Source organism: Astatotilapia calliptera, chromosome 7 (genome assembly GCF_964374335.1).
Source record: "Astatotilapia calliptera chromosome 7, fAstCal68.1, whole genome shotgun sequence".
Lineage (NCBI taxonomy): Eukaryota > Metazoa > Chordata > Actinopteri > Cichliformes > Cichlidae > Astatotilapia > Astatotilapia calliptera.
The window spans coordinates 61884427-61908811 of NC_137428.1; the positions used below are offsets into that span (position 1 = coordinate 61884427).

At 41.0% G+C, this 24385-nt stretch overlaps 1 protein-coding gene across 1 annotated transcript in view; it reads right to left on the bottom strand.

Annotated features, from left to right (window-relative positions):
- Positions 1 to 3642: 3642 nt before the first annotated feature.
- Positions 3643 to 24385, bottom strand: part of polr3b (polymerase (RNA) III (DNA directed) polypeptide B) — a 28903-nt gene continuing 8160 nt past the window's right edge. The window contains exons 8-28 of the mRNA XM_026176282.2: positions 23846 to 23963; positions 22535 to 22643; positions 21728 to 21850; positions 19008 to 19124; positions 18784 to 18918; positions 17561 to 17722; positions 16106 to 16306; positions 15654 to 15816; positions 13998 to 14151; positions 13772 to 13846; positions 13412 to 13510; positions 13179 to 13306; positions 11957 to 12166; positions 11691 to 11849; positions 9812 to 9929; positions 9555 to 9697; positions 6401 to 6504; positions 5050 to 5216; positions 4424 to 4537; positions 4161 to 4334; positions 3643 to 3991 (exon numbers count right to left, since the gene is read on the bottom strand). Of these exons, the coding sequence (XP_026032067.2) occupies positions 3862 to 3991; positions 4161 to 4334; positions 4424 to 4537; positions 5050 to 5216; positions 6401 to 6504; positions 9555 to 9697; positions 9812 to 9929; positions 11691 to 11849; positions 11957 to 12166; positions 13179 to 13306; positions 13412 to 13510; positions 13772 to 13846; positions 13998 to 14151; positions 15654 to 15816; positions 16106 to 16306; positions 17561 to 17722; positions 18784 to 18918; positions 19008 to 19124; positions 21728 to 21850; positions 22535 to 22643; positions 23846 to 23963 (2903 nt within the window). The 3' untranslated portion in view covers positions 3643 to 3861. The remainder of the gene's footprint in view (positions 3992 to 4160; positions 4335 to 4423; positions 4538 to 5049; positions 5217 to 6400; positions 6505 to 9554; positions 9698 to 9811; positions 9930 to 11690; positions 11850 to 11956; positions 12167 to 13178; positions 13307 to 13411; positions 13511 to 13771; positions 13847 to 13997; positions 14152 to 15653; positions 15817 to 16105; positions 16307 to 17560; positions 17723 to 18783; positions 18919 to 19007; positions 19125 to 21727; positions 21851 to 22534; positions 22644 to 23845; positions 23964 to 24385) is intronic.

Genomic DNA, 24385 nt, shown 5'->3' on the forward strand with positions numbered 1-24385 from the left:
GGAGCCCTGATGGGGACATGTCATTGATAGGCTTGGAAGGCTGATGAATGGCCCCAAGTCAGATGGGGATGTGGCAAGGCTCACTGGAAGTCTTTTGTGGGGCTGTTTTGAATAAGAAAAGCTCCCTCCCAACGAAAAAAAAAAGAGAAGAAAAAAAAAAAGAGGCTTAGATCTACGCAGTCCTAACACTGTGGCCTCCCCGTCTTCCATTATGGCATTTAATACGTTTTTTTACACCCCCGAGCTCCGAATAAACATACATCTCTACACAACCACCACTCTTGCCTTTCCTTCTGGTTTTAACTCCCACTTCACATCCCTCACACACTTGTTGCCTGCATTTGTGCTGCTCGTCACTCCTCATTCAAACCACCCAAAGCACTATTGTGGTAACTTTTCCAGAGCTGCGGCGCAACACACATCCATACATGATGAAACTGCACCAGTGTGAATGTTTTGGTGGAGTTCTCACCTCTTTTTTTTTTTGCAACCTTATTTTTGGTATGCCTCTGAGAAGAGGGAACGGTCACAAAGGGGGGGAAGTAAAAGTGCAAAACCCGAGGCTGGGAGGGCTCTGATGGAGTGCCTGAGAGCTGGAGAAGGGAAAGCTGTGATTAGAATATGAATGGAACCGCAGGAGAGGGGGAGAGGAGAGGGGAAAGAAGAGGGGAGAGGAGAAAGGCGGATTATGGCTGAATTACTCACCACACCATGGAGCGCAAAGAAGGACTTTCACTCGCAGTGCGCAGGCGTGGACACCACTGCTGACACTCAGCGACGCACAGGACAGGGTGACGGACACAGGGCCACGCTTAGTTAGGACAGGGGTGAGCATCAAATCGGGCTCAAACAGGAAGGAAAGAGCTGCTGGATTGGGTGAAAGGTCAGGGAAATCTAATTTTTGACTCAACTCTCAAAGCTCTAGATGCTGGCCCACAAAGTCAGGACTTCAGAGGAGGACCTAATTAATTTCAGCCTAATTTCAATGGCTCTCACTCATTTTTTCCCAGCCTAGTGACTGTTATCTGCTTATTAGTGCCTCGTAAAATAGGACAGGTGCAGCCACTAAAAAAAAGAGCCCTTTTCCACCAATCCCATTCTCACACACTCTGCCCGCACAAACGGATGTGCTCTGCTTTGTTTAGTGAAAAGGCCCCAATAGAGTTGTGTGTGCACGTGGGAGTAGGGGGTATGTGGTTACGCCACATACGACAAGTTGGTGGCATTAGGGCTTCACTTTAAAGAGGAAATCATATGACTTAAAGCTGCTCTCTCCCTGGTAACGTCAACAAAGCTGCTGCATCGAGCATCCAGCTGTCCACTCGTATTGAATTCAAACAGGAGACATCCTGCTCTCTCTACCGAGAGACTTCAGTCACTCGTGTTTTTGATTGTGATCAAACAAAATTAATCTTCCAAAAATCAGTTAAAAATGTAAAAAAAATTAACTGTACACTGCTGATTATATATAATAATAAAAAGATACTTATTGTTCCATGAGATGAATTCTAGAACATTTGAATGCTCATTTTCTGTGCGTGTATCAGCTGCATAAAGATGCACTGATATCAGAGCACAAACTATTTGCTCTTTCTACGAAAAGGCTTTAAATCATCAGGATTTCTGCATTGATAACTATAAAACTGTGCTCTGATTCTCATTTATACGTTTAACTAACACAAGCATCAGCTGATGCTTTGTGAGTAATCACTATTCACACCTGTAAATTCTAAAAGGTTAATACATGTCTTAAAATTGTACTTTAACTCCTTCCCAAATAAAAAAAAGACTTGACAACACACCTCAGTATAAATGCACAAAGTGTTAAATGCACACTATTTTGTTTTCATTACTTCTTGGGTTAAATTCATAACGAAAACATTATTTACAGTGATGCAGTGCATTCACTTTTATTTCAGGCATCTCTCTGTTTTATTACAGATTCTTTATGATTTGACAGGATGGTGGTCACCACTTGCAGAAAACAGCCCTTTCTTTATCTTTAAAGCAACACTAGGTAAGGGTGTTTGTGTATAGTATAACATGTTACTGACGTTGTATTTTTTGTTGTTGCATTTTTAATGTGTTTTGAGTTTGCATGGCCGCCACCTGGGCAGGTAATTCTCAGACTCAGTACGATTCCCACAGAGCAACTTTATAATAACATTATTATTATTACTTTGAATTTTCTAAGGAGTTTTTAATTGTGTTTTTCATTTTAATCCAGTTTAGTTTGATTTCGTTTCCTGAGCGGGTTTGCTCATTTCAGTTCAGATTTTATTGTTTACAACTAAAAATAAGCAGTTATTAAAAATTATTTTCAGGGTAGTTTTTGTCCTAAGTATCGTATTTATGACATATACCAGAGGTAAGATTTACGGAAAAAAAGTCTCACAGTGTTGTAGACATCTGAAGCCTCAATAAATACATCCATCAAAGCCTCATCAGACAAGCTGTGAGAATAAATCTAACATATACAAAATTGTCATCTAAATTTGTTGTTTTGGGGTTTTTTTTCAGTTAATCTCCTAATTTCACAACATTGTTTCATTAAAGTTTTGAAAAACAAATAACTAAGTTTTTTATTTTAGGTAACTAAAATGTTTTCACATCTAGTTTTAGTTGATTCCTAGTTAATTAATTTTAAAGTTAAGGCAGGTTAAAGCATAACACAACAGAATTTGTTAATTCAGGTAATAAAAAACAATGACATCCCATGGCCCCCTTACACACACACATCATGTGTTCACGGTGCAGGTGTAAAGTTGCAGTCACAGTAATTCAGCATTAGAGAAGTAATGCTTTTTAACGTATTGGGTCAAATACTTTTCAAACGGCTCAGCAAATATCAGAAAACACAGAAACTGTTTCTGAACTAAACTGGTGTCAAGAAATGTAGAGAAAGACTCGAGAAAGAAGTTAGCACAAAGGGGACGACTGCTGATATTTTATACACTAGAAAACTAAATCTCAAATGTACTGTCCTATTATTTCGTATATTTATCTGATAGTGGATCTATACATGATGTGCTTTTGAATGATATCTTTGAGAAAGACCTTGAAAAACAAATGCGTGTGCTAATTTCATGTTATTCAAAGGTTGCATGAAAACGCTGGGGCAGGTTACACTGGTTAATTTGCAGTAAGTGACAAAGTTTACAGCCATACAGGACACTGTTCGTGGGTAACAAAGATCAGTTTATATTTAAGGTGACGATACTGATTAGATTCACTCACTTAATTCTACCATTTAGCTTTATAGCGTCCTTGGGTTGGATATCTGGCATGTAGCTGCACGCACCTGCTTTTATCTTTTTGAATTTAAGTGATTAAATCAGCAGTGAAGAGTGAATCTACTGAAAAGAAGTTATTATGGGACCTCTTTGACTCTAGGGTATGTTTTCTTCACACTGCACTGCTACAGCCGATCTCAAAGTTTCCAGCTTCAAAATCCTACTTAACATTTATTAGACAGGAGAAAAGCAGACAGAAAAAAAAAAAAGTGGGGAAATATGACCCAGGTCAGGATGTTCAAAAGATCTTGCGGTCAAAACATGTTTCAAGACAAACAATTTAAAGTTGGTGACATCCTGGAGATTTTGCCCTCAAAGGGCAACCTTTTGATATTTGTAATGAAAGAAGTTAAAGAAAAAACATCAACTTATTTATTATGTACACAAACAGAGAAAAAAGAAACATTAAAAAAAAGAAACAGGAAAAAAGTTTTCAGATTTTAAACAACAACAAAAATAGTCCTGTTTCAGCTTCTTTCTGCTTGTTTGTCGCTCGATCAAACATTCACAAATCAACTTATAACTCTTGCTCTAAACCTGTGACTCACACGTCCCTTCTCTGTCCTGCTCACTCGTTGTAGCGCGACAGCTTGAGTCGAGGGATGATATTCATGGACTGCAGCTCCTGGAAGAGGAGTTTGCAGGCGTAGGGGATACGCAGGGAGGAGACGTGGCAGGACGACTTACAGTAATGACACCTGAAACACGGAAACAGAACAGACGTTTATGGACCACCCGGATTACACAGCTACCAAGCTTTTTTAGTCACTGTGTAAACTTAAATATTTCCCCTTCTTTCAGTTCGTATCAATGTGCACCAGATCTTGTGATGCCCCCTAACATGTTTCACCAGCAGAAACAGCTTACCACCCAGAGTATCCCAACAGCCCGCACTGCCCACACACGTCCACCTCGAAAGCGTCGCTGGAAATCATGAGGCGCTCCAGGAGCAACATGCTCGCTCCGTAGCCGATCAGACAGTCACGTTCCATCTCACCCAAACGCAGACCTCCATCTCTGGAGCGACCCTCCGTGGGCTGCCTGGTATCAGGACAGTTGGATACGGAGAATTTAATTCAACACTTATAGGCACTAATCGAATCTCAACGTCACCACAGATGAGAAACTACCTGGTGAGAACGGCTCTGGGGCCTCGGGCTCTGGCGTGCATCTTGTCAAGAACCATGTGCTTCAGTTTCTGGTAATACACAGGTCCAAAGTAGATATAAGCCTCCAGAGGTTCTCTGAGGGAAAAGCAGGGGTCAGGAATTGTGTGCACATCAGGCTAACACATACATTACATAAGCATATAAAATCTATCATTTTTTGTAATAAAATAGTGGATAAGCAGAGCATGAGATGATTCCAACAAAAATCTGCCTTCTTTTTGGACTGCTGGTTCATAAATTTGAATAAAAGAAATATTACCGATGAAAGATTTGTACACGTGATCCTTGCCTTCAGACGGCAGATTTTACACAGAAATTAAATGTACTGTTTGTATACAGCTGGTGCCGGATGGACAGGCACTAACGAGGCCACTATGACAATATGCAATTTCTGCATAATGAAAACATTCAAGCTACTGTTTAAGAACTAATATTGTGGTGAGAAAATGTTAACATCACTCTGAGAAATTTTTCACAGCATTAAGAGAAATAAGACTTGTAAACAGTCATGAGTAGCAATGCAAACACTTGTGTAGCAGCATTGTGTTGTGTGTGGCTATTAACCTAAAACATCCTCTATTAATTACCCAGTGATGCCTGAAGTGACGTAGTCTTTGCCCTGGTAGTTGTATCCATAACGGATGAGATCCTCACACACATCCTTCACCTTGCTGCCTCCGAAGGCTGTGCCATAGTGGAAGCGCCCATCCAGGACCCCCGCCTTCCCAGCCAGGAGTTCAATCAACTTTCCCACCTGACGAAGTTCAGGAAAAGAACAGCAGCTCTGTTCATTACACAAATCTTTTTGTGCTTTACATCCTCTCCTGGCACTAAATGTGTATATTAAGGGTGAGATTAGATTACACATGTACTCCTCAGGGTTGGTGACAGCAGTCCAAGGATGGCTGAGTTCAACAATTCCACTAAGATCGCACTCAGAGGACCCCTGACCCCGACACACAAAGGGAAACACCTACTCTCATATCACTCCCAGGCCACAGAAACATCCTCTGGAGCCAAGCATTTCTGAGCCTTTTCCATGGAAACCAGAGTGAGCAGCAGTAAAGATCATTCAGGTTTTTACAGTGTATGAAACAGAGCCAAGTCTCATGTCATTCACATTCATCACCATCCTACAGTTCACATGTACTGGCCACGTTTTATAAAACTTCCACACACACCGCTACAGGCGGTGGCCTCACTGGCAGCTGTCTCCGCAGCAACAAATATCTGTTTGTGAACAGTGAGATTGCTGCTTAACGGCGTCAATGGACGTGTGCTCTGGAAGCCAATGATAACCCAGAGAGAAGAGGAGTGGGGATAATGAGGGTTTTGTCTCAGGAGAGCCGGCACAAACCTATAAAGAGCGACAGCCACAGCATCCTACGTGACTCAGACTCCAGTCGTAGCAAAAAGAACAAAAACAAAAAAAACAACAACCCACAAATAAAAACCAGAAGCACGTCCTCAAATTAGACGGCAAATAACCAGCTTTTCACCAAGAGAAAAGAAAACTTAACCTCCCTGACAAATGTTACAACATCGGAGCAGAAATGACAAAGCCAGTGATGAATTAATAGCCCTAAAAATACCATGAATAATATATTATAAGTTCTAGCTCCAGCGAATGGGTTGATCATTAATGATTGGATCTTCCAAGATGTTTAAAGGTATCACTTTTTTGCCTTTGGGGTCTTTTAAAACTTTTGAGAAAATAATCGTTTAATCAACTGTTTAGCAAACGTTTCGTTATCTGCAGATTATATTTCACACCGTTTTTTGACATTATGGTTGTTTACTGTTTAATTTTTTTAATTTCTTCCCCTTTGGTTTATTTCTGAACAAAACAATGGAAAAAATGCAAAAAATACTTGGCACATGAATCAACAGAGAAAAATGTTGCAGAATTTGAGTTTCCACAGCTGTGAAGTGTCGCACCGTCATTCTGGAGGGATATCCATGAGGGTTCATGATGATATCTGGACAGATCCCTGTGTCACAGAACGGCATGTCCTCCTGTGGGACGATGAGGCCACAAACACCTGAAACACACAAACACACACACAAAAAACATTAATGCACACATATGGCAAAGAGAAAACCAATCAGCTTCCCACATGTGAGGATCCGAGGCTGTACTTTAACTTTACAGCAGTGTTAACTAGGGATGGGTATCGTTTAGGTTTTATCCGATACCGGTGCCAAATCGGTACTTTTGAAACGGTGCCGGTGCTTAAACGGTGCTCAAACCGGTGCTTAAAGAATGGAGAACACAAAATTGGTCCAAAAGCCTCTCATGTTCAGCTGGTTTTTTGTAAAAAGATAACAATGTTAGCCTTTTCTGCAGCTATGGGGCATATATGGTATCACTCTTGGCTGGAAGCAGTGCTTAAACAATGGAAAAAACACAAACTTTGTCCAAAAACCTCTCATGTTCAGCAGTTTTCCACTTTTTCTTTGGTCATTTTAGCCTTTTTGGCCAGGGTGAAGGGAGTATCTGCCATCAAACAAGAAGACAGCCGCATGTAGCTATGATGATGTTTGCTAGTTCACCTTACATGCATTAATGTAATAACGTGGTTAGCCTACTCAACGTAAATTACACACGAACAACATTAAGCTACTCACGCAGAGAAGAACGGCTGCTGCTGCATCATCATCCTCATCATTTCTGCTACACTGGCAGGGCTAGGGGCCAGGACTCTATTCTTCGGGTTTTTGGGGGTGTTGCTAAATCCGGGTCCGATAACAGGCACCACACCCGCAGTAGATGTGCTCGGTGTGAGGTCTCACAGCAAGCTATCAAATACGGCGCATTTCTGGGCTTTTAAAAAAAAAAACAAAAAAAAAACGCTATGCGTCGCCAGGTGTTTCATCGGATTTGAGGTGTTACCTCCTTTGACAGTATCACAGTATCAGCTTAAAGCACTTGTTGCAGGCTGCTGAGTTTGCATCTTTTGCTGTGAAGTACAGCCAGACTTTTGACCGCTTCACCTTGGGCATTTTTAATCTGTAGCTCTGCTCTAAAAGAACGCACGTACCTGGACCCGCCTACTATCCTCGGAAACGTAAAATGATTGGCTAGAAGTGTATCACAGCTCAGGAAAAAAAAGCACCGAAATGTGCGCTGCTTTTCGGTCTGGTTACTACCGTTTATGTCAGAACCGACACCGGTACCCATCCCTAGTGTTAACACATCACTTTGGCTGCACAGAATGTGTAATAGGCTTTTTATAATATTTTGAATAGAAAATGTTAAATAAAAGTGATAAGTTTTAAAAGTAGGCTGCAGTTTTAATGTGGTTTTAAGGACAAAAAAATCTGACTTTCTGACTTAACTGCAAGCACCAGTTCAGCAAACTTAATAGTGTTTGTGCTGTGGGGGCTCTGTGTGGACCACTGGCAGAGCATGACATTTCCATACTCATGTGGACAGACAGGGACCTCTTTTGACTCGCATGATGTGGGGGGACAAGCACCCCTGGTAGCCAGGAGTTTAAGTGTGAGTGCAAATGTTTACTGAGGGGCCGAAGCACTCTTCCTTGGCCATGGTAAACAGATTGTAGGTCCATTTGCAAATGAAAAAACGAAGAAAAAAAGGAAAAAGGAGTGAAGTGAAGGAGAGCAGGAAGTGGAGAAAGGTGCTTAGCTGGACAGGGAGACTGGGATTACACACCCATGATTTTCAGTTCAAGTCAGAGGAAGTGGAGGGGATCAACTCGAGAGGAGAAAACGAATCAGTGCACGTGGGAAAAATTCACTATTAGCCGACCAGTCAGCGACGCAGCTGACTGCTGATGCCTTACAGGATGTTGCAACAGGATGTTGACTAGGAACAAGTACGGCGATTAACAGGAAAGTCATCCAACGGCAGGAAGAAGGTGAAAAGAAAAGAGAAAAGGCGGGTAAGGCAGGGCCAGAAGAAAGCATAAAGAGAGAAAAGGCATTAAGAAAAAGGCTGATTATCAGGTTAAAAGTACTCCAAAAGAGGAGTGAGAGGAGGAAGAATGAAGTTGGAAAACGGTGGAAAGCACCACAGAGACACTACCAACAGCAGACATCCTTGGGTGTTGTTTGTTTTGTGTGAAAGTAAATGATAAAAGAGGCATGAAATCAGCAGAGAAAGGCAAGACAACAGCAAGGGTCCAGAGCCCTCCATCACAGCTCATACAGCTCCACAGTGGCGGCTCACACAATAGGCCCCTACTACTAACAGCCCGTCCGCCGCCTCCCCCACCTACACAGCTGTGTATGTGTGTGTGACCGGTAAATAATTAACTTATTCTGCTCTGCTGACCAGGACTTATGAGAGTAGTCATGAGAAGCTGGGAGATCCATCACTGCAGCCAAATTCACTTCTAATTAAACACTTTTATATATTGATGAAGAAATAATGAGTTTGTTCCTTTCAAATTACTCATCAGAGAAGAAATAAATGGTTGTTTTTACAGAGAGATGACCACAGTGAAGCAAAAATGTAGATAAAAAGGTTTACTTTTCCTCTTTGAGGCAATTGTGATTAAAACTAGCTCCACATCAGCTGCACATCTGGGTGTCTCCATCCAAAACTCCTCCAGCTAACCCCACACTGACCTCTCTCCTTGTCACTATCTGAGACAGAAGACATTGTCCCATCCCGAGCTGACCGCCCAGTGCCCACCATGTTAATGAAGAGAGTAAATTATGCATGGCGCCAGTTAGCTTTTTGATTAAAACATCATACTAGCCCTCTATAGGGGAGGCGCTGCAAAACAATAGAGGCTATAAACACTTTTTTCCCCCCAGTAGCACCAGAATACTGCTGGGGTGTAATAAATTTGCATAGTCTGGCACAGGACAAAGAGCCAATTAATTGAAAAGGCTCTTGAAAGATGAGAACAGGGGGGCAGTGACAGAACAGCAGCTAGTGGGACTTGACTCAACAAATGCTCAAGCACAGTGAAAGATTTTCCTCTTTTTGTCCAGGCATTTACAAATCTCTCGCAACAGGTTGAAAACCCTAACCCTCTGTACTCTCCCTCCAGCTTTGAGCTCAAAATCTTTAGGCTCTGGTCTCACAGAGCAGGCATTGTGGCTGTCATGGGGTCGGCACCTTTCTGTCCGTGTCGACTGCTGAATTTGTCGCCTATTTCAGGTCTCCTGGTCTGCCTCAGGAGGATCTTGATGAGGAAGGCGTCTTCAGCATTGGACGAGATCAAGACCTTTTCAATGTACGAGTCCGTTGACCCCTTATAACTGAAAACAAGAGAATTCAAACTGAGTCCCGTTTTTCCCTCCACATAGATGTAAGAGCTGAAAAAAATAGTTCCACAGTGATGTGTGTGGGCGTGGTGCTGGGAGCTGACTCACCTGATGGGCACGTCTCTGTACTGGGGCTGGCCTGGCTGGGTACTGCCCTCCAGTGGTGTCTGCGTGACAGTCGGCATAGATTTGTTCACCAGCACCTGCTTGTTCTCCACTCTCTCACCTGAAGCACACAAAACACATCAAAGAGTCTTAGACAGACTGGCCTACATAGACTAAAGGCCATTAAGTTCTCTTTAACTTGTGCTAACGTCAAATCTTTGACCAAAAGCAAAAGAACGAAAACAAATAAGTTTGTTTTCAGACTTATTTGAGCTCACACATGTGGGCTCTCACATGTGGGCTCTCAATTTAAAACTGTATTTAACACAGTTTTAAATTGCTTGTTACCTGTTTTGTTTTTGCTAGCTTTGTTTACATCTGCTTTCTTCAAAAATGTCTCTACTGTTCTGGTAATGACTTTGAATCGCTACTAAAACCATAAACTGTATATGAAAGATAGAAACAAGCTCTTTGATGTCCATGCCCCCCCCAAGGTTTGTGGTCTCCTGCGCTATTTTTTTAAAACTAAATATGATGAACGAGGAGTGGATCCGACTGAGAAGCGATCCGCACGCTAGAGCCCGACCAATACTGGAATTGATACTGAAATTTGCAGACTTAAAAATCAGATAGCAATACTCATACTTGTTATGTGCAGTAACTTATGTGTCCTTACCAACATAATGTTACAATGCAGGTTTAAAAATAAGTTTGTTTTACTTATTCATTATCCATCTGACTCTGCTCAGATCAACTGGCTGTTTTGTTTGTAGCATGTTGCCAACAGGGAAGTAGCAGAGTGCCCTCTAGTGGACAAACTATGCAAAGTCAACACCGATAACATGGTTGAAGGGTGTTTTTTTCTGTTTCTTCTTTACTGTTAATTTATTGCCTGACAAATGAAAATTAATATATCAGCAAATAGGAGCTTTATATAAGTTGGGCTCTGTTGCTAATACAGGATATACAAACAAAAATCAACTTTTTGAATCTTAAATATTATTTTCATAATAAAAGCAGTAAGTCACAGGATGCTTTTAAAGGGGTCTGCCACATGAGGTACAAATGATTAATTGAAAATAAGTTTCTGTACACCCACCTTTACATAATAACGAAACAAAAGCAGATGCAACAGATTTACATTACAAAACAAACGTCAGTTACTTACATCATTTTTCAGCATGTTTATAATGTCACCAGACAACAGGACCTTCGTTTCTTTTCACTCGTCTCTACAATTTTTTTTGTAACTGCTTTGATACTTTGCTCATACCGAGGCTTACAATGCATCTCATGGCTGGAGGCCGGCTATAAGCTCTGGACAGCTTCAGCTTTAGGCACTTTCTCTTTGTTAACTCCTTTAAAATGTCCATATTGAGCTTGGTGAGGGTGATTTAGGTGCCAGATTTGGTTTGTTGTAAAAAACGATTTTGTGGTGGTTCCACCAGGATTTACTCTGGGAACTGTGTGTTCACTCACAGTGAAGAGCTCAATAATGGCCACAGCGAGTGTGTGAGCAACTATTTTCCTGCGCTACTGTGCATGCATGAAATGGACTGGCTTGTAATCAGGCATACGTGAGATGCCTGATTAATCCACACTTGTACTGTATGATCCTATTTTCTTCTTCTTCATACTAATAATATTGATAACACATTTCTAACTGTTCCAATCGATGAAAAACTATGGAGATATGTAAGAAGTGGTGTGTGTGTAAATATTGCAACATAGGCTTCACTTCTCTCTGAGTGAAACATCAGTAAAAACAAACTCCTGACCACTATTAATGACACAGATAATGCTCATAAAATGAATGCCACAGAAGAGGCTGTTAAGGAGCAGCGAACCATGCTGGATTTGCTCCAGTCCTGCTAGTACTCACCAGGGGAGCAGATACCATCAGCATCCAGGATGCTGTGCCTCCAGATGGGTTTTCGTGTTGCAGCATCCAACATGGGGCCCATCACCTTGTCGAAAGTCTGATTGGTGTAACGCCGCAGTATGCATTTTGTATTTTTGTAGACAAGGCACCGTCCAAATCCTGTTTGGAGACACATTTACTGTTACATTAGATTTTCTACCTCCTATTCTGGTATTTAGTTGCTTAAAAACGACTATGCAATTCTTTAAGTTGGACAGATCTCACACCTCTGTCCAGTGAGGCTTTGTTGAGGACCAGAGCATCCTCAATATCATAGCCACTGTAGCTCATCACAGCCACGGTGGCGTTCTGACCAGCCGGCAGCTTCTCAAAATCAATCAGCTCAATGGTTTTTGTTTTGACCATCGGCCTTTGAGGATAGGCCAGCAGGTACATCAGGGTGTCGATGCGGTTTCTCTGGTTGTAGCCGATAGTCCCTGGAGAGAAGAATCACGAATTTTAAAAAAAAAGAACTGAATTTTTAATAAAAACTTATATGTAACTCACTGTGTGTCTGTAATCTAGTGATTTAGGGCATCTATAAGAAAATATATAAAATTGTCAATAAATCCATTTTTAGAGGATTATAGATGTTACTTCCTCCTGATTAGACCTCTCTTATATTATGGCCTAAAGTCTGGCCTCCGTGTGGTTTTGACACTTGTCAGATGATACTGCTTCACAATTAAACTGCGTGTGATAACAGGGCCGGGCCACACAGCCAGATTTGCACATGTATGAGAGCCGTCCATACAAAATAGACAAGGCAGAGAATATTGGGCCAAATATAGTTCCAGTCAGTGTTTTTGTAAAGACTGGGAGGGCGGGGAGGAAGGAACGGATGAAGGTAAAGTGGAGGGGTGGGGGCGACCGCAGTCCTTATGAATGTTAGCAGGGCCGTTTGGGGAAGTTCTGGTTACCAAGGAGCTCCGGGTGCACACTCAGTGGTCTTTTGCAGCTGAGCACACTGACCCCCCGAGCACAGCCAGAGCAGACACAATGAATTGCTAATGACACTCTGGGTGACTGGCAGGGAAAGGGCCTCTGCACACACAGCACAAAAGAAAACCTACGCAAGCTCCCCATGTTTGATGTTCATGCTCACACACACACATGAGACACTTAATCACACATACAAATGCATTCTGACAAGAAGTGGTGCAGGAGTGGAGTTTTGGGGGAGACGAACCAGCAGGCTGCTTGTATCTATACCATTTGTTATTCTAATGCCCTTTTGTATGATTTTAACTTGTGCAAATAAAAGTGCAAACTCTGAACCGGCAGATTTAGGAGGCTTAGGAACACTGTTCATGTGTTCATGTAAGATTAAATTACTGTAAGAGGCCGTGTTTGTGTGTGCACATGCAGCTGTGGGGAGGATGTTTGAGAAAGGATTCGAGATCCTTGCAGTTTGATGACCTGTGTGCTAGCTGCTCAGCCCACTCTTACCCATTGCCTGCTTGCCCATAGCACACTGGTATGTGTTCCTGGGTGACTGGTTGTGGTGGGGGTAGGGAATGAGGCCGGCACACACCCCGAGCAGTGTGAAGGGCTCGATCTCCAAGTGTGTTGTGTCTCTAGAGAGGTTTAAAAAAAACCCAAAAAAACAGGTATAACTTACTTGACATAAACCTGAATGATCTTTTCATTTTACTGAAATCAGCTTATCATGTGCCACTGACTTGTTAATCATGTATTCATAAAGGGCGATCTGACAGTCGTTCTCCTCGTTGACATCCAGATACTCCACCAGGCCTTCATGTAGGAAATCCTCAAAAGTTCTGAAGTAAAGTACAGAAACTATTAATAAAAATCTACTGTTTGGGAAGTGCCTGTATGGTGTGATTGTGGTGTGAGGATACACTCATAATTTCACAAATATGCACGATACTAACCAGTGGCTTTTGTTTTTCAAGCAGTTGTATAATTGATGTTTATTAAGTTAGCAAATAAGCCAAAGTGGCGAGTTTAAAAAACAAAACAGTAACTTAAAGAGCTGCTTCTTTAATAACAGCAGTCACTCTCTGCACTCCTACCCTCACCTGTAGCCCTGAGACAGGTCTTCGATGTGCTTGTTTTTCACCATTGGAACTCCCTTCTTTACAATGATGTATGGTCTGCAGAGGGAAACACAACAAAACAAAGCTGTGTGAAAAACATTCTTACAACTAAAGAACTCAATGTTACGCTAAGCAAACACACTGGTGTGTAACGATCTTCAGCAAACATTTATTTCCACATTATGCTATTTTTTCTAAACTTCCGCACCTGCAGAGTCGTCCTCCATCAGATGAGATGTAGACGCAGCGGTCGCTCAGGTTTGTGGAAATGGACACAAACTCATTGATGAAACCCGCCCTGCGCATCAACCTGAAAGTGTTGATCAGCTTCTGATGGTCTCGGATCACACCGAGGATGTTACCTGTGGACATGATACAGATAAAGAGGATAGACATTAAATATTAAACATATTTTTGGGTTAGAAGACTGATGTGCTGAGCTAAACACATTCTGACTTTGCGTATTCAGTAATCTTTAAGAGCAACCAAACAATTGTTACGCAATTGTGATACAGCACGCCAAAACAGGCTAAGACCAATTTTTTTAATTTATTGATGTTACAAAACCCTTTGATAAGAAGAACACATTATATTGATCTTCCTTTGATTATTTTATGTGACTTTTTCACTTCATTATTTCAAATTCATGTCACAGTCACTTGTAGCACGTTTGTCAATGTTGAAAACATCTGATGGATCACAATGCATACAACACTATTGTCACAGCGTAGAGACAGAAAAGTTGCCAGCATCATTGAGGAGCTACATTTCACTCTCTGACGAGCCAGGTAGCGTCTGTAGGTGTGTGGCTGTGATGAGTGAAGGTTTTGCCCTCACAGCAGAGATGTTTGCTGGATGTAAACCCGCTAAAAAGAGTGCACTGTTAAATGTAGTTTATGCATTAGAGACTGTTCAATAACAACATCTTTTGACATAGTTTTGACAGATATTGCAGTTCACATTAGGGACAGTAGGATTGTTCTTGATTGCATCACTGCTTGGTTGTTTGTGTGTGAAGCTGTTTAACCTGCTGCATCACATTTGTTTAACATTTAGAGTTCACATTAATAAACACATGGATTTTGCTTATCCAATAATTTACCAGTTGTTTTCTCAGTTAGTCAAATTATCAGTAAAATGCCAAAGAATAGTAAACCATATAACAATGGCCACAGTACAATAAACACCTGTCTGAAGCTCCATTATATAAAACAAGAAACATGGACACATTTGACATCTAAGAGGCTAAAACAGGACATTTATGGGATTTTTACACAAAAAAGCCACGACAAATTATTCATCAGCTGATTTTGGTTAAAATTCAAACTTTAAATGCAAAGAAGGAGTGAAGGCGGCATTTGTAAGACACCGCAGCTTACTCTGGAAGAAACGGAGCTCTAACTGCCTGTAGGGGTGTGTTCATATCAAGTCTGACAGACAAATGACTGGAGAACAGAGGAGACACTGTGCTCTGCCTCTGTGTGAGGACACATTTGCACTGAACACACTCTGAAGGGCTTTGACACCTGCTGCTACCAACTAATTAAATGGTATGGCAGCTAATATAATTTGACAGTTATCAGTGGCGAGACAAACATATACAGTAATTAAGGGGCCAAGTTTTGACTCAAGAATAATACCTACTGCTGTCGTGAAATGAATGAATTATCAGCCTCACAGTGAAATGCAAAATTACCTTCTGTAAACTAAACAGAATATTTTTCCCTTCATGTTCATAAGCAACACATTCAAAACAGGGAGGATTAAGACTTTCTTTTCAAACGATCTAAAGCAAAAGCCTCCGGTGTTAATTCTCTCTGTGTTTATTTATTAATTAGGCTCCACTGCGGAGGTGGTGGTTTACCATTGAGGAAGACGAGAAACACGCTCGGGTAGGAGAGCTCCTCTCCACACAACAGGTTCACATCTTCCACCCCGAGGTTGAAGGCCAGCTTGATGATGGGACCGTCCTCCATGTCGGTGGTGATGTGCGTCATCAGAGCCAAGTTCTTCACCAGACCACAGGCCTACAGATACACATATATAATCCAATATTATCCTTGTGGAAATACATAAAAACACAGAGACAAGAGTTTTTCTAAGAGTCTCAGTGTCAGTAACCTCCCCTCCAATCCCCATTTAGAGGTAGATCATTGTCTAACCATCACAGGGAGTGTTATAACATGAGAATAACTCATTAAAGTGAGAAAGAAATTGCTGACCATGATTCCTATATATAGCAGTACATGTGCCACAGCATATTAGCCTTTGAGAAACCTCCTGGGCCATCAGGTGTGGCTGCCGCAGCACACTCACCTCGCCCTCAGGGGTGTCAGATGGACACAGCATTCCCCACTGTGACGGCTGCAGGGAGCGCGGTCCGCTGACTTTCCTTGTCTTCTCAAACTGGGAGGAGATCCTGGTCATCATGCCGAGAGCTGAAATGTAGGAGAGACGAGACAGGACCTGGGTGACTCCCTGACGGTCCATCTTGAATCTCTTCAGAGACCAGTTACCCTGTTGCAAGAAAACATCAACACCAATAATTACATACTGCATAGTAAATATTACTTAGTACACAACACTTTATTGCTCATTAATGCATTTTAATGACTGATAAGCATCCAAAAATGGAAGCTAGAGTGTGCCAGTATTAGCAACTATTCATAAGTGGTGCATGTTTCATTTTAATATTACAAAAATTCATGCAATGACTCCAAATTAAGAAAGAGACATTTCTGGCTTAAATTCTGAAAGCGGAAGCAGGATTTCACTCTTAATGTTGTTTTAATATAAATCTATAAATCTCCATCTAAGTAACTCCTGCTTTCTAATTTTTGTTTGATCAGTGACCACTTTATTCTTCTATTACAAGTACAGCATGAGAAAATTTTAAGTTAACACTCACATAGGAACACAAACTGAACCTCTACTTAATTGGAGGCACTACGGTTGATGATGTCGGTACGCCTGATAGTTTTTGATTGTTTTGTTTTTTTTAGCTATCATAAGGATCTTTAATAAATGTAATAAACATTTTGATATGTTAAATGAACATTTCCCCTGCACGTCTGTTTCTTTTGGCCTGCAGCTCTATTTATCCATCAAGACTGTTTTGCAAGCTGTTTGATGTCAGATACTGACTTTAAAGAGAGTCCAGCCAGCAAGCAATACAGCTCAGCCGACCAGGACACCATTAATACTGATATTTTAGTTTTTTTATGTTCAATATTTGATCAACCCAAAATAAAAGATGAATGAAAATGAATTTGGTCCATTTTTGTGACAAAGAATTTCATGTACACTTGTTTTGTATTACAGTGCTGTGAAATTTAACTATATATCATTTTAAAATGATCACTAATAGCCTATTTAAAGGTTTTTGTTTATTTTTATTAGTGCATACTCAAATATGGGATTTTTTGTTCTTTAAACTTTAACTAGCCAATGAACAGACATTTTTGGATGCAGGCAAATTAGAGGATCTGTAACTTGGAAAATGTCAAGATTTTATCTTTAATAGTTTTCAGCTATTTATATTTAAACATAAAAATAAATAAACATTAAAAAAGGTTTGACAGCGATGAACCTTTTCTAAAATTATGTATCTTAAAAGTGTCTGACATATGAAGCTAAAATTCTCATTATATACGCAAAAATTTTGGACCATAAAATTTTGATGCAACATGCAGACGGTTGAGCAGAAAACTTTCCAAAATGTTGTTTGAGATGGAACGACCTCCTGAGCTATAGCAGCCATGACTTTCTCACCGTGGATATCGCATTGACCATGCCGTTGGTGATCTGATCCTGCCGCATGTGCTTGACCACATCAAACTGAGCTGCTCTCTGCTTGGGGATGATCTGGTCTGCGATTTTCTTCAATTCGGCATTAAACTTCTTAAAGAGATCTTCAAACAGCAGAGACAGGAGCTAAAAAGAAGCAAAAAAATGCAGATGTTTTTTGTTTGCTTTTTTAAATCTCAGGTCTCCTGGCACGCAGTGTCAGTTCACGTGCATCTACTGCCAGATGTAATAGCCAGGTGTGCCAGCTCACAAGTAAGCCAGGTCCCTGTGGTCCTCTGTCCGGTCTACAGGAGGCAACTTCTCTTACAACCCCCACCCAACCTGTGCATTAGCATACATCCAAACAAACAGGCAGCACTGCTTGAAATTAATAAAGAAATTAAGCTTCCATTGCGCAGCCAGGCCAATTAGTTGAATGTCAGGGAACCATAATTGGAGAGTGAGGAGATTGCTGGCGTTGTTAGTATGTAAGCCCCCTATTGAAACAGGGCTCTGTGCTCCCCCCTCCCTCGATCCCTCCATCTCCTGCTCCTTATACAGAGCAGGTTGGGGGGGGGAAATTAAAGGCCTTAAGACAGCAGTAATTACATTATCAGAGCCGGGCCTGCGGATTAGCTCAATCGCTCCAGTCAAGGCAGCATTTCTATTGTCACGGTGCTGAAAAATCCCCATGCTTCCACAGCCTCAGGATTTTGGTGCCACCGCATATCTCTCTCCCGACAAAGCCAGGCTGAAATACTAGTGGGGGAAAGGAGGGGGGTTCAAAAACAAAACAGGGAAAAACAAAGCTGAGGGAAAATAATGAGAGTCTTATTAAAAGAAGGTGGCAGGAACAAAGGTGCAGGTGAGAGATCAGGCCTGGAGCCGGCGCTGTCCTCTGGTGTAGTGCTGTGATCCCTTCACACTGAAGCACGAGAGTGTTGGTGTGTTTCTGCTCGTATGGTATTAATAAGCATCAGGCATGTTTTGTTTCTAGTTGTTTTATGAGTAAAGAAAAGGAAGTAAACACCTTTCAGCTCACAAACATGAAAAAAAAAATCAATAATCATTTAAATAAAACTTTATAGTCTGAACTGAACTCTGGCTCATTTGGTTTTAAAGTCAAAGAACAAAAACAGAACTGAATGCAGCATTAAATAAAGGCAGTGCATTAAAACCTCAAGGATGACAGATGCACAGAAGCTTACCTGTCCAGCCAGCTCAAGACGTTTGTTGCCATAGTAATCTCTGTCATCCACCTTGTTGTCCCCTTGAGCCAGGATCACCCGCCGGACCATCACGGCCAGGTAAATACACTTAGCCCGAAAGTTAAACTCTTTCACCTGGACACAAGTTATACAGTCTTTACATTTTGTCGAGTAACCTTTTAGTGTGAATGCCAGTTATCGTGATGAGCATTCTGTTTACATACAGGCACATGTGTGAGAATGAGAGATGCTAACAGCTCTCTGGCCTCTTCCATCTTTGTTTTCTTGGGGCCTCCCCACATCCGCTGTCTGCGCACTTTATTCCCAAGATACCTCAGGGCCTGAAACAGAGCAGCCAAACAACATTTGATTCAACCTTTTGAGGAACATAAATATTTTTACCAACATGACTAATTTGGGGGTGAGGAAGACAGGAGGAGGACAAGGACACACTGTGGAAGAGAGCCTAATGAGGCAACATTTTTCTAATCTTCTATTGTCGAGTTCTAATGACTCTTATGTGAACTGTAGCCTTAGTTTCCTGTTCTTGGCTGACAGTAGGTGTGGTCTTCAGCTGCTGTAGTTCGCAGCACTCATACTCTTCTGGTACCTTAGGTATAAAGAATGGTTATTTGAGTACTGCTACCTACCAGCTTGAAGAAGTTCAAGTCAGCCGCTTGAACTGCGGCTGACTGGATTGTTTCAGATACATACAGATGGTTGTGTGGAGAAATCCCAGCAGATCAGCATTTTCTGAAATACTCAGATCAGCCCATCAGGCACCAGCAACCATGGCATGTTCAAAGGAACTTAAATCAACTTTCATCCCCATTCTGATCCTCAGTTTGAACTTCAGCCAGCCATTCTGAACAAGTCTAAAAACCTAAATTCACTGATTTGTTGCCATATTGTGTTAACAAGCAGTTGAGCAGGTGTTCCTAATAAAGCTGTGTGTATATGTTACATCAACTGTCAGTCAGACAAGGAACGCACCATGAGAATCAGTTAATTTTCCAACCAACAAAAATGTCCACCCACTCCATGACATGTTGGTCAGTCACAGGAGCTCGTTCAGTGAGAGACTGAGATTACCGAAAAGCACCACTGAACGACACAGGAAATCATTCCTGCCTGTGGCCATCTCCCTGTACAACGCATCCACTTAACACACTGTTTGCTGCTACAACTACACATGTTTCTTTTCCAACTATTTATTTATAAGTGACTTATGTATGTATGTATGTATATATATGTATATATTGTACTATTCTTAGTTAGCATATTGTCTGTCTTGTCTTAATGTTGGTCTAAAATGGAGCACTGTAACAAAAAATAATTTCCCCCAGGGATCAATAAAGTATTCTGATTCTGATTCTGATTCTGATAATATAAATTAATGTTACAGTCTCGAGGAGATATTTTGTGTAAAAGATCAACATTCTGAATTTTTAAACAGAGAACGGAGAATCGTGTATCAGACTCTTGGTAGGTCAAGTGAACCACAAAGGGAACAATGTGCACATCACCCACACCTGAGTAAGCGCCCAGCTGGAGTCCTCAACAGAATTATAGCAAAGGTCAAAGGTTAATAAGGATGGACCACCCAACTTGCCCTCAAAACTGCATAAAAAATAAAAATAATTATTGTTAATATTTCTTTAAGGTAAAGGTAAAAAAAAAGTCTGTTTAATTTAGAGAAATTTAAAAAAAAAGAAATCAGATGTAATCAACAGTGTCCGGATTCAAAAAAAGAAAAGAAGATGACAGTCAAATTTGGTTTTGCCAGATTATTTATCATAATCTGATAACAATGTTTCTTAAGCCTTATCTGCCTTTAATTATATAGATTTAGGCCTCATTGTGCACAATACAATGACCCAATGAATACCATGAAAAGACATCACGGAGGCTGGCAGACAGAGGAACACGAGAGCTGTGGCGACCGGTTGCTAGGAAGCAAATGTGGACTCATCAATGCATCAGCGGTTCCTCTAACAACATAATCTTTATGAAAAACAAATTGGCCGATTGCATTCATCTGTCGATGTCAAAGAAAAACACGTGGGCCTCATGAAATCCCCATGAAAAGCATTACTTAACTGGCTGGTAAGACAAAACCTTCGTCATCTGATCTCAAAGAGACAAAGAAAATACCTTCTGACAGCAGACAGCCAATAGAAACAGAAACAACATCCTGCTCTGCACACATCCGCAGCTAATGATCGCACATTAGAGATGCCAAGCAATTCACACTGACTTTTACGTGCTCTCACCCAAAAATTATTATTTTTTAAACAGTTTTTTGAATCAGGATTTCATTCACTTGAGCACGAGGAACATTTCTGTTTAATAAACAGTCAGAAAATTAACTTCCACTCTAGATGTGCATGAAAAGGTGTCGTTTTCAACAACAGTTTATTTTTATTGGGTGATTTTAACTTGTCACATCTGTAAATATGAAGGTGGGGAGCTTATTTACAAAAACCAGCCGGGAACAAACAACAGGCTGAGGTTCTGGGCTACGTGACCAATTGGTCATCTTTGGTGGTGCTAGGACCATGTCTGTGCTAAGGTTAAGGTGAGAGAATAGTCTACGGTTACAGCATACCTACAGCACAGATTTAACCAAGATGTACATCCCATGCATGTTACGACATCTCTCTTGTTAGTGGTGGTGAAGTTCAAGTCTTATAACCCTTAGAACTGTAGTTCTTTTATAGCATAAACATTAGCACTGTACTTTCAGTGCTTTTTAGTGCTCCTTCAGTTTTGTAATATTACTTTTTTCCCTTATATTACCAGTATATTGTCTTTGGAAATCAAAATTCAAAGATAATTAAAGCTTCAATCTAACATCGAGTAAATGGGGCTAAACTGACCAGAGTGTTTGTTTAAGCTTGAAATAACACCGGCCTGCTCTGGTTCTCTTGGATTGATAAAATACCTGAGTCTGTGTGAAGATTTGCGCTTTCTGGCACTCCTCCAGGCTCGGGGCGAAGCTGGCCATGACACTCTCCTCTGTGCCGATCATCTGAACTATCTCCTGGTCACTCTCCACACCCATCCCCTGTGTGGATGACATGTAAACGGTGTGTGTAAAATATTTGTACAACTACAAAAAATAAAAATCTTGTTATATTTAGATAAAAGCTTAACCGGGAAGGGGGAGTACATGAGACAGGGAGTGTTCACAGGGAGGGGTGAGGTGAGGAGGGAGTCATAATGTTGCCTGACATTTGCTTATGGAAATGTGAAGCTGTGGGAACTGATTCCAGATCGTCTCTGCAGCCGCTGCCAAACAGAGGGAGGGCTGGGGAAGACGTTACCCGGCAAACACGTGCAGTGAAAACACAGCGAGCATGCAGCATCATAAGGTAACATGTTTGAAGAGGTCTCTCCTCAGAGGGCAAAGAAGTTCATGATACCAGCTGTCAGCTAACATTTTCATTCTGAGGTGGTGTAAGAAATGTAATCAGTCGAGCAACTAATGAAACTAGAGTTCTAAAACTATTCACGATCTCATATAAAAACACTTCTCTATATATGTAACTTAAGCTTTGGAACAACTTCAAGCTGTAGCAAAAACAAAGACAGAGAGTTTGGAAACACTCACAAGTCTTTGCTTCAATCTGTAAGGCAATAACATCACAAACATCTTCATCTCTGACCATTTACCTGTGCTATAGCACCACCTACTGGACTTATTTCAGCAGACTCATAAAGAAAAAAAAAAAAAAAAAATCACCCCTACCTTAAATATGATTGCAATGGGGGCATCCTCTGACAGCGTGTTGTGTCTCAAGTAGAAACGGCCTTGTTTAACAATAATATTAGTTCTGCTTTTCTTTTCATGAGTGGAGCTGGAGAGGACACAAAGAGCAGAGCAAACACGAGCATGTTTAGTGTCAGGTTCTTGTTCTTTTGCATGTTCACCTTATAACTGTGTGAGGTCTCTCTGCATACTCAGACTTCCTCCCACAGTCCAAAAACTTAACTGGTGATAATTAACTGGTCAAAGGTGTGAATGGTTTTCTCTGCTGATCTGGGAACCTGAGCAGAGCTCACCCTATGACAGCCGGCTCCAACACAACCCCAAATTGGAAAATGAGTCAGAAATTAGATGGATCCACTAATATAAGACTAAAAGCTTAAGCTATACATAGATCTACTTCTTGCATAATCTTAAAAACAACAACAACAAAACAAAAAACAAAGGTTTATATTTAACTCCAGCCAACATCTACAGTGATGTATTCTTTTCATTTAGAAAAGAGAAGTGCAAAGTTGGAGAACCGAGTGCGCAACTGAGCAAGGGTGTAAGGGTCATTCAGTGTCAGGTCATCAAATGTCTCCCACGTGACCATCTGAGATTTGAAATAGGACACTACAGCCAGATAAAACAGTGCTGTTCCTTATTAAAGCTTTAATGTCTATAAAACAATTGCCGTGATTTAAACTTTTATTTTAAATCATACTTAAATAATGCCACGAACCTTGTGTACGAGAATCTGTAAACTAAGTGCCAGTCTGCAGAATCGTGGCCTCCAACATCTGCTATCACAGACAGGACACTCAAATATTTTCTGACCTTTAAGCATCCATCAGTCTATGTTATCATAAGCTACACTCCTGAGATACCAGGGATTTCCCCTAAAACATTCCAAGGATAATGTTGCATAATTCCTAGTAATTAGTGCATCTTTCCCTGGAATTAATTCAAGAAAGACTGATGATCACAGTCCTGGTGGAAATTTTTTCCTTTTAGATTTGATGAACTGGAATGACCACGAATATATCAGAGTTTCACAGGTCTTAAATTAGCAGCTTCACTTTATGGTTTCCACCAAGCACCAGTCACAGCATCCACACTGTTGAGTCGTCTCCACACTTCTGCGCTTCTGGGCAGAATCGCAAAGAAGAAGCCAATAAAAGGAAAAGGTTAAGATGGTCAAACAAGACAGCTACTGAAAAGAAACAGCTGATTTTTTCTTTACATGTCTGCCAAGAAGGCGACTTTAAAATCATGGATGAACAGCTGCTAATGGATAGGTTGTTACAGTACCTGGTAACTGATGCTCCAACTGCACCCTTCCTGTCCTGCTCCACAATGATTCGGTTCTTGGACAGCTGTTCTTGGATCAGAATGACTTTCTCCTGACCTTTTACAATGAAATAACCCCCTGTGGAGAAAACAAAACAAGGGACACGGATCAATTTAACTGGAGAACCTGATGACAAGTCATTTTCTTTTACTTAATTACTCTCAGAGTGTGTAAAGGAAGTTTTAACTCTTTACTCCTTGAAACTCTTTTCAGTAATGAGCCGTTTCTGTCATATTTCAGACCTGCTTATAGTACAACTTTTCTGAATGTGCATCAGACATTAGTGAGGGTGATCACTGCCTGTACAGCCCTAACCCCTAACCCCATCTACCATTCCTCTCAAAAATTCTTGAAAAAAATAGTTGCTTCACAAGTCCATCTACACCTTACTGATAATAACCTTTACGAACAGTTCCAGTCTGGTTTCCGTCCTCTGCATAGCACCGAAACTGCTCTTATAAAAATAACAAACGATCTTCTTATGGCAGCTGATTCTGGTC